General features: G+C 38.1%; 1 protein-coding gene across 1 annotated transcript in view; it reads left to right on the forward strand.

Annotated features, from left to right (window-relative positions):
- The window catches only part of METTL16 (methyltransferase like 16), a 67289-nt gene extending 58812 nt beyond the window's left edge, over positions 1 to 8477 (forward strand). The window contains exons 9-10 of the mRNA XM_011359837.2: positions 2033 to 2206; positions 2332 to 8477. Coding sequence (XP_011358139.1) covers positions 2033 to 2206; positions 2332 to 2955 — 798 coding nt within the window. The 3' untranslated portion in view covers positions 2956 to 8477. The remainder of the gene's footprint in view (positions 1 to 2032; positions 2207 to 2331) is intronic.
- Positions 8478 to 10955: the final 2478 nt, after the last annotated feature.

Consider the following 10955-nt stretch of genomic DNA (forward strand, 5'->3'; position numbering starts at 1 on the left):
ATATGAGACAGACAAGTTTTCATTTTAGTCCTGGATCAGGGCAATAAATTGTCTATTTTGTTGTTTCTGACTCCTTCAGAACTTGGAAAGTGGATCCTTGATAGAACTCCTGTTAGGTTTGGTGAGGATGCATTTCTCTCCTTTAAGTTCTAGAAATGATGAAGGGTCTGTTCTTACTTTTGGATAAAGAATATTGCAGGCTGGCTCTAGCAAGACAAATGAGAAACACAGCAATATCTTCACTTTGCTGGTAGGAATTTGTGAGCACAGATGATTAGCGCCTCTGTCAGAAGAGATACGAGGCACTGTTCTTTTACCATATTTGTAGATGACCTTTGGAGTACTGGGAGAGCTGTCAGGAATTGCCTTGTTACAGTGACCTCTCCATGGTAACAGCCTTGGATGTTGGGAAATAGAATGGGGAATCTGATTCTTGCGCTGCCATCTTTCTTTCTCCTACACACCACCATCTTTATTTCTCCCCAGCTTAATAATCATATTTTAATCTCCTTAGTGCAAAGTGTTAGGCTCTCAGCAGATTGTAGAAATTATGTTTCTTATGCCGGGTGATTGAGTAAATAGCAATACTACTATCTTAATGTCAATTTGAATTTGTCTCATCTTGTCTGAAACATTAATTGAACAAGTTCAGAATCAGGACTTAGAATCTACTATTCATTTCTCAAGAGCAGGTTCTTATTCATGCACACATGCTTTTTTTTTGGTCCTTTTCATCTAAGCTTGTTTTCTAATGTTCTTTAATTTTTATTTTTTATTAGTTTGTATCTGATATAAAGAGAAAATGTAGATTGTTTCTTAGAAATATCATCTAAAAGTTTTCTAGCATAGGATAAACTGGCTATTTTGTCATACATGTATGGGATGTGGGGTTGCTGTTTAATTCTTATAAGGCCTCACCCAGTAATTGGACCATATACTATGTGTCTATGCATGTTCTCTATCACTGTTTTCAGGTAGAATTGGTGTTAACAGAAGCACTTCTTTTTGTAGGAAAAGATTTTCAAAGCTAACTAGATATTTCTCTTTTTAAACTTTCTCCTTATAATCCTTACTTGCTCATTTTGACCCTGACCTTAGAATTATCTTAATTTTTTAAAAGTTTTAATAAATTTTGTCAACAAATGCAAGTCTGTCTCTTAAAGTGTTCATAATATATCTGATCTTAGCTAAGAGTCATTAAAAAATGTAGTAAGTTTTTAAAGAAATTTTAAATACAGCAGTGTCATTTGGTTTTTAAAATGGAACTTGAGTCCCTCTAGTGGGTAGAATATAATTCACTTTCTAAGCTTGAAATAAAAAGAAAGATGATAGTCTTGAATTATATGGAACCAGCTTTCAGATACAGTGTTCTCATTGATACTGGTGTCCCCTCTCCCCAGCTGAGAGGCAGTGCTTAAGCAGGCACTAGCTTGGCTCTCACAAGCAAGATTCAGCAGCCCTTCTCTTCTGCCCATGTTATCTTAGTGCCTGGTCATTCCTAGCATGTGATCTCACAAGCTGTGGCTCACCAGCTGCTTTCTTTCAAGCCTCAGCAAGTATAAACTCAGATTGCAAGTTGATGATTTTAAGCTATGCAGTTCTTTATAGAAAAGAACATATTGTCCCTAGAGTCTTTGAGATGCTGTGAAGGAAATAATTAAACAAGCCTGTCTGGCGCACAACAGGTTAATTAAGGAGGAGTTGCATACTATAGCCAGAACATCGGAAGCATGGTATGGCAGAAAGAACCTAGGTTTTGTGTTCAGGTCCTAACTTTGTAGTTACTAGCTGTGTGACCTTGAGCTGGTTATATAGCCTCGCTGTATCTTATTTTTTCCTTCTGTATAGTGGGAAGATGACAAACCTATTTTCCAGGGTTGTTTTAATAAAAATAAACATGCAAAGAAAGGTCTTTGTGTTTTTGTGCAATTAATTGGTAGCATGGAAATTTCCCTAGCTGAGTTCATTATAATGCATGCAGTTTAATTATTTGAATAACTTTCCCCTCTTCCATGCTTTGTTTTTCTTTCAGTCACCACCAAGTAAGCGAAGAAAATTAGAGAAGCCAAGGAAACCCATTACATTTGTAGTGTTGGAGTCTGTGATGAAAGAATTAACCCTTAAAGCATTGCCTTTGGGCTCTGAGGCAGTGGAAGGCATAGTAGTTGTGACGACATGGATTGAAAAAATTCTCACTGATCTGAAGGTACCTGGTTAAGCACATTGAAGAAGTACTTAAAATAATCTTTTTTTCTTTTCTTGTCCTTTTTCAAAGGAGTTTTGAAAGTGAAAGAGTGATTTCCTATAAAATTCTGATTTTTCTTCAAATAGGTCCAGCATAAACGAGTTCCCTGTGGAAAGGAAGAAGTTAGCCTTTTTCTAACAGCCATAGAAAACTCCTGGATTCACTTAAGAAGAAAGAAAAGAGAACGAGTGAGACAGTTGAGAGAAGTTCCCCGAGCCCCTGAGGATGTCATCCAAGCCTTGGAAGACAAAAAGTTCACTCCCAAAGAGTGTGGCAGTAGCCCAGATTTGGCCCAGGGCCCCCAGGAGAGTGCCCTGTGTGGGCCTGCTCTACAGGAAGGCGAGTCTGCCACTGTGGAGGGCCATGGCCCAAACCAGGATTTGCTTTCCCAGGAAGAAAACCCAGAAGCCATGGAGGATGAAAGGAGTGAGGAAAAGGGAGAGATGGAGGTTTCGGAAAGTTGTAAAAGTTCTAGCAATGGAGCCCAGGACCAAGAGGCTTCTGAGCAGTTCAGCAATCCAGTGTCTGAAAAAGGGGACCATCTCCGAGGAGTGGCTGGACATTACCTGTTCAAGTGTTTGATAAACGTTAAGAAGGAGGTAGATGATGCCTTAGTTGAAATGCACTGGGTTGAAGGCCAGAACAGGGATTTGATGAACCAGCTTTGTACTTATATACGGAACCAAATTTTCAGGCTCGTTGCTAGTTAACTCCAAACTTCTTGCACAGTTGGGAAAGTTCTATAAACTTGCTGTGGAGTGGCAAGAGGAATTTCACCACGGGCTTATTGGTAGCGTTATTAAGAATTACCTTAAAAACAGAAACAATCCACTTTTAAACACCTTCCCCCTATTAAGTTACAGGGCATTGTAGTATGGTAGTTCAGGAGGAAGAATTGTTATCAACAAAAAGCCATCAGAAAAGTCAAAGGTTTTAAACTTGACTTATAAAGTGATCACCTTAGCTTTAGACTGCTTCTCTGAGGCCAAAAGGATTATTTTTGGAATCTGGTTTGAGTCAGAACTATACACAGCATCATGCTTTTTGTCATTCACAGTTGCTTTTTGAGGAAAGGTGACTTTCTCAGCCCCCAAATGGAGACAGTACACCAGGGCACATAGACCGTGTACCCTCGTCTAGAGTCACCTCGAAGACAAAGACTCTCTGGGTTCATATGACTGATTACCCCTTTGTCAGTCTTGAGAAAAGATTTGGCCTGATGATAGGTGGTGGGAGAGTCAAAGAGAGAAAGTTTAGTGATGCCAGAAGGGCTGATGTGGGGAGCTCCTGGAAACATCACATTCCTGACTCAGGTCTGTTTTGATGTTGCTTATTTCAGAAACAATTAGGTAAGTAAAACTCCCAGATATGACTGAGACACAACAGAATGAAGCCATACCCCTATCTCCAACCTGTTGAAAGTAGTGTAGCAGTTTTACTAGTGTACGACATTTGAAGTGGAGCTTTGTTTTGTTTTTAATATAAGGGTGATCAAAATTGAAAACTGTAAATCCTGTTTAAATCCTGGGATTGGGGAAAATATTGTCTTGGCTTTCAATGAGTAAATGATGATAGAAATAAGAAATAGAGCAAGATTGCATTTTTGGGTTTCTTTTGTAATCTTCTTTGTACTTACTTACCTGTTAGCTTAGGAGAATTCTCAAGGCCAGGATAATCATGTTTTTAAAACATGTTTCTAATTGGAATGTCGGGCTTCAGCAGGAATGCCTCTAGAAAAGGAGTCCTTTTTGGTATTTCAGTTACCCTCTGCTGTGCTTGACTTTCACAGCCTGATTTTATACCAGCAGCCTAGGGTTCTATTTAGACTGAAATTTTTGAGTATGATACCAGCTACTTGATATCTGCAAAGAAAACAGGCTCAATAATTAGCCACACTTTTGAAAGGTAGCTATTGGTTAGAGCAGAATACCGATGACCTTGGCATATTTTGGCAGCAGCTAGATCAGGCCTTCAGCAAAGATAAAGGAAACAAAAATAGGACTGTATTATACCTCCCTGTGGCAGTGGAGACAGAGCTGCAGAAGATAACATACTAACCAATCAGTGTTTTTAACCTGGTCAGTGAACCGCTAGAGAATCCATAAACCTCCTGGGTTGTTTTCAAAAGCTCTGGGAGCATATGTGTTTTGTTTTGTTTTGTTTTGTTTTGTTTTTCCTGGAGAGAAAGGTCCCTGACTTAGAACGGTGGGTAAAACCAATTGAGGATTAGGAACTACTATTCTAGTCCAGCCTCTCATTTGACAGGATGAGGAAACCAATGCCTAGGGTCACACAGAGCCAGGATTCAACCCATAGCCTTGAATTCCTCTGGTCTAATTCTTCCTTCTGTACCCACTCACACTGTCCTGCTGTACTTACCTCGGATAACATGTTTCAATCATGTTTCAGACCCAAACATAGTTTCTTTCTTGATAGAATTTTAGGATAATTGAGTTAGGTGGCAACTATTCATTTGATAAGTGGTCAATAAGTATTTATTGTTTGCTTGTTTGTTTCATTAGAAAAGAGTAGCAAGTACTCATTAAAGATTTGGAAAAGTGAAATTAGAAAACAGCAACAGAGTCACCCCTAGTCTCAACCTTCTGGAATACAACCACTACTGGTAATTTAGTATTTTCTTCTCGTCTGTCTGTCTATAGATCGGGGTGTGTGATTGAGTGGTTTATTCATGCTGTATATTCAGTTTTATATTATGTTTTTTTTAAATTTAACATATAAGTATTTTTCCACATTATAACAGCAGTGTATTTGTTTATATTCCTTGCCTGTTCAAAATGTATTTTAGGCACAGTATTAGCCTTTGTTTAAGTCTAGTAGAGAAATTCCCACAGGATGTGCTGTGTAACTGGAGGCACAAAAGATGTGTCTATATGTTTCAGTGCCCCAGCTTTAAGGCTTGGTGTCATGGAGGAGATTTTATAAAAGGTGTTTTAAGTTAATGCTCTTAGAGTTTTAAAAGTATGTGACAAGTGAAGCTTCCACTATAGAGCTGTGAGTGCCTTCTTTGCATTTGAATGTCTTCATTTCCTTCTCTGAGAAGAATAGTTTATTGCTAACTAATGAGAGAACATTGAAAACATTTTTAAAAGACATCTAAAAATTCTTATGCATATACTTTATGATTATGTCATGTGTGATGGCACATACCTCTGGTATAAGGGAAAAGAAATTTTTTTCTTTAAAGAAATAGGTTATTGACTCATGTATCATAATGTTGAATGATGTTTGCTTTAAATGTCTGGAGGTCAAGTTCATGTTGATAGATTAGTATGGAATTAAATCTTTGTGGTATTATCTTAAATTCTATTCTGGTCCCTGGCATTGGCTTCTGATTTCCTGATAACTAAAGTAGAAACAGAAGCTGAACTTGTTTTCCAAGGGGAACTAAAGCTGCTTTTGTTCTTTGGAATCTGCTTTGCTTCCAACAGTTGGGTTCCCTCACCCCACATCCTTGCCTGACTGTTTACTTACCAGAGCGTGGCTGCATGTCCTAGCAGGGTTGGCCGTCTCCACAATAGAGTTTCAGCTAATCTTAAGGGTTCGTGTCGATTACTTAAAACTTTATTATATATTTTTTAAACCACGAAACCTCTTCTCTTGATAGAAGTCAAAGCTTACCACATGAGCACACCAACTTCTAAGCTCTGACATGTAATAAAACTGCAAGGTGTGGAAAACCCGAGGCCTCTTAAATGATTAAGGCAGTAGCCCCTCCCATCTTACTTAAACCACAGCATTTTCCTCTGTAGCCACATGGGGGCACCTTTGGCCCTTTTATCAAGCGCCTTAACTGCACTGGGCAATAGATAAAATTGTCCTTGGTATTTTCTTGAAATTTCCGGTTGCTACCTAGATAAATATTTTTATGTAAATAAGTACATTTTCACATAAATAAAATTTGAAAAATAAAAGTAGGAAGAAGAAAAAAATCCACTCTCCTATGATCTTTTTATCTAGGCATAATCTTTCAACCTTTTAATGTTTCTTTATGATCCCAGTTGACTATTTTTTCTTTTATTTCCATCTGTCTTGCTACTCTAAAATATATCCAGGTTGGGTCAGTTCTGTGGATCAACTTTTTATTGCTATCTAGTTAATTGGGGTACTGGAAGAGGATGTCTAGTAATCTTAAACAGTAACTTTTAAAAAGCCTTATGTTCTAGGAAGAATAACTTAGAGAGCTCTAAGAAAAAAATTGTTTTCAATGTTTGTCTTTTAATTCTTGTTTGAGTTTATCTGACTGGCTGATTAGCATGCATATGATGTGTTGTTTACATCAAAAGTTGGCACAGTTGGTTCTGTGTTATATACATTACATAGATTATCTGGGCTTTCTTTCCCACAAGGGGTGTTCATGTGTAGAACATGTATAGTACTAACCTTGGGGTCTGTGTGGGCTCAAGGAGAAGTTCCATCTACCTTTATTTTTATGACACAAGATCAGATGTGACAAGTGGGCCACCCAACAGATCTGCACATAAGAAAGTCCATTTTGGAAAACTAAGGAACCCTCTGGGAGTAGGAAGTCTCAAAGGTACAGCAGTTTTATAGCCATCCAGGAGGTTCCCCTAGGAAAAGGACCCTTTTTATTAGGAAAGTTGGAACTTGGAAGATTAGGTTTGCTGAATGGGCTGTAACCCCAGTACATCCCAGAAGAAGCTTACTAGTAGACTGAATTGGCTTCTGCTTCCTGTAGCAGGGCATTGATGGTCTTGAACCTTTCTAATGCCCCCAAGTACGAGTCTCTTGGTGTTCATGCCAAGACAGCAATAGAAAGCCCTACATGGGGCTCACATACATACCACAGAGTTCTCATTCTGTTCTGTAAAGACATTCAAATACTCTGCTGTGACTCACCAAATGACTAAAACAGCAGTTTATTATTTTAATTGCTGGTTGGAACAGCTAATGCTACCTTTTGGAGGCTGTGCTTTTACTCTGGGGGACTATATTGTGACTGAGTGAAGGCCTTGCCACTTCTGAATACCCTTTGAGGTATAGTCTATCCGCCTTTCTCAGCTCAAGCAGAAACATCAGGGACTCTGGGCTCTCCTTGGGGAAGCAGAGGATCACTGCTGCTTATTATGAGCCAGGGAACTGAGATAAGAAGGAATGGACCAGGAAGTGCAGGTGATCTTGTCAGAATTGGCTTGTATATTATGTTCTTAAGAGGGCAAAAAAAAAAAAAAAAAGGTCAAAGGATTTTTAAATCTCAGATGCTTTTCCAACCACCTTGAAGGAATGGAAAACAGAAAAGAGCACAGACTTCACAATCATCAGACCTGGATTTATGTTCCAGTTCCACTTACGGGATAGGTCAATTTCACTAAACCGTGGCTTTCTCATACAAAAGATGAAGAATTCTTGCTTCCCGGAATTGTAGCAGCAGTTAAGTGACAGAAGTACTAAAATACCTGGAAGAGTACCTTAACAAAGAGTAAGCTTCTCAACTTGTTCATCTCTTCTTATTCTTTAACTTTTCAATTTCTAATCAGAAAATCTACCAATAAATTCAAGTGCAAAGGCCGAGACCTCAAGTATGTAATTGTCGGTACAGACTACTACTTTTGACCAAGAGCTAAATCCAAGCTTCTGGGTACTGAGGAGATGAACAGGGAACAGTATTGGTTTACCATCTTCTATGTAAATTGTCTCATTTAGTAACTCTGCAAAGTGATGTGTTGTCCCTGTGTGATAGCTTAAAGAAATGGGCGTTCAGAGTACTTAAAGTGACTTGCCCTGAGATTATTCAGTTAAGTCACAGAAATGGAATTTGAACTCAGGTCTAGAGATCCAGGACTGGGGTCTTGTACCGAATCTGAAGATTTGGAACAAGTGCTACACTTAGGATGAAAATAGACTTCCAGGCTCATTTGACCCACCTCTGGAGAAGGAGACTTCAATTTTATAACACAGGAAAGATAGAAAAAGCATCTCTTACCCAGCTTCACAAGTTAGCACTTTAAGGTAATATTATTTTCTAGCCTATGATCAATGAGAAAGATTTAATAGGTGAAATTACCTATAATTAGTTCTTCATTTATGCTACTAAATCTTCATAGAATTTTATATTTGGCTGTAGTGCAGATAATTAAGTAGTTAGTGAAACCACAAAATAAAAGGTGGGTACAAGCACACGTTGGATCAGAATGAACGTAAAATAACTGATAATTAGGTAATGATTCTTAGACAATACCTAATTGTATAATAACGGAAGAAGGATTTTATTTTTTATATTTTAATAGCACTAAATATTTCACGTGCAGAACACAAAACTGTTGTGCTTTTTAATATTGCCGGAGAAGGTAGCAATTGTCAGAAAAACAGCAAGTCATCTTCCCCAGGTAAGGTGAATCAACTCAAAATCTGGAGAAAAAAGGCTGCCTGCCATCTGCGGGACCCATTGAGGGAGCGAGGTCCAAGAGTCTAGAAACCAGAGCCAGGAAATTCTCAGCTGGGGGACTTGGCTGGCTTCAGCCGCCAGTCAGCCCCTAGGGAAATGTGCTGCCACTGCTGTCCAAAAGAGAAGGCTGTCTGGAGAGCACTGTTGAGCCTGGGACAGTGGGTGAGGGGCAAGGCCTGCTCCCATAGATTGGCTAGGAAAATGATATTCCCAGGATGATCTGACAGGATCCTCAATTCAGATTTGTTTTCCCTGGATGGGACATTATGGACCAAACTCTCGCCTGTATTTCAGCGGCCTCTAGATGAGCACTTATAATGACTTTTTCATTCACAAAGGGAAGTATAGGACTTCCTTTTCTTCTACACCAGAGGCCAGGCTAGAAGGGATGGAACTCACGCTCGAAAAGGAAGTAGCATTTATTCAATTCCTCTGATTACTGCCATGCAAAAATAGGTGCTCAGTGTTGTTGGGTCTTCTGATTATTTGAAGGAAGCCAGAAATCCAGATTTGTGAGAAATTTACATAGTTGTAATCTTGACAGCTAAATCAGTATTGTATAAAACCTGGTAGACCATCAGTTTGTGACCTCTTCTACTGTCAGGTGGTAGATCTGTCTAAATATTGTTGTTTCCACTTTCCTAAATCTTATTTACTTTAGCCACTAAAGTCTGATTGCTGCCCACCCTTCTTATTTAGAGTTCTCATCTCCTCCTAAAGGGAGAAATCCCAAAGATTCTGACCATGGGCCTTGTTTGCTCTTTTCTCCACTTATGGCTGACCGCATCCACTCCCATGACTTCAGCTACTACTCACTAATACATTCATCATGCCCAAATCTAGACCTTTCCTGAACTTCCCACATCATGTACCTAACCACCTACTGGACATCTCCCCTGGGACCATGGCTGTCAAACTCAATATATTGTCTATACCTGCTTCTTGATCACTACTCACTCAGCTATCCAGATTAGAAATCTCTGCTCCTCCCTCTCCTTTACCACCAGGGATTAAAATCTTCCACCTTAGAAATTGCTCCCAAATCCAGCCCAACTTCTCTATCCCTAGTGCCACAGCTTTAGTGCTGTTCCTCATCTCTTACCTGGGTTGTAAGGGTAACCTGAACCATTTCGGGGGAACTTCAGAGCTAAGCATCAGAGCAGATTTAGATAGGTTTGGGAGGGGCAGAGGGGTGCCAGTGACGAAACCTTCTTTCAGAGGTAAAATGGGAAAGCTTTCAGAAGACTAGAATGGGAAGTAGATCCACAGCAACAGGTTGAATTAGTTGAGGTCAAGATTTATGAGGCCCTTCCTGATAAAGCACAGGGGAACTTTTTTCTCTCCTTTAACATAATTTCATTTTACAAAAGCAATACATTTTAATTACAAGAAATTTAGAAAATAATGAATAAAAATTTACAGTTTCACTGTTCAAGTTGAGTTATTTTACATTTTATCTATCTTATTTTTATATGTGTATGTATTTTTAAACAGCAAATATGGAACCATACTATATATTACTGTTTTATAACATTTTCCATTTTGTAACATATGATAACCTTTTTCTAATTATAAAATTAATCTAATGTGTCAGAAAACTTGCAAAAATAAAAATTACCAGTAATCACATTGCCCAAAGACAACCACTGCTAATACTTTGGTTCATTAACAACTCTGTCTTCTTCACATGCCATATTGTGACTGTTAACTTCACTAAACCAATTATTCTTACTGGAAATTTAGGTTTCTTGGTTTTCACTATTGTAGATAATTCTTTAGTGAAAATCTTTTCTTACTGCATTAGCATAAATTTATATAAGAATAACTGAAGCAGAGGATTTGACTCTTAAAGTTTCTTTATATATATTGCAGTTTGCTCACTAAAAAGTTTGTGCTAGTTTATATTTCACAAGTGCCTGTTTTTCCACACCTTCGATAGCATGAGAAGGCTAATTTTTAGAAACCCTTTATTAATTGATAGGTGAGAATGTTGTCATGTTTTAATTTTATTATGATAGTGGCAAGATCAAACATTTTCATACATTTTGTACATAATTTATATTGTATATGTTATTTCATATAATGTTTTATAAATTTTAAATTGTCCTATGTCTGTTTTTCTGTTTAAATGTTCTTTTGTTATTGAATTGCAAGGGCACATCTTGCCAATATTTTCCTCCCTTTTGTCATTTACCTTTTCCTTTTATTTATGGTGATTTTGTTTTGTTTTTAGAGTTAAAGAGCTGTTAGAGAGTTTATGTAATCAAATCATTCACACTTCATTCA

This window comes from Pteropus vampyrus, unplaced genomic scaffold (assembly GCF_000151845.1).
Source record: "Pteropus vampyrus isolate Shadow unplaced genomic scaffold, Pvam_2.0 Scaffold50, whole genome shotgun sequence".
Classification (NCBI taxonomy): domain Eukaryota; kingdom Metazoa; phylum Chordata; class Mammalia; order Chiroptera; family Pteropodidae; genus Pteropus; species Pteropus vampyrus.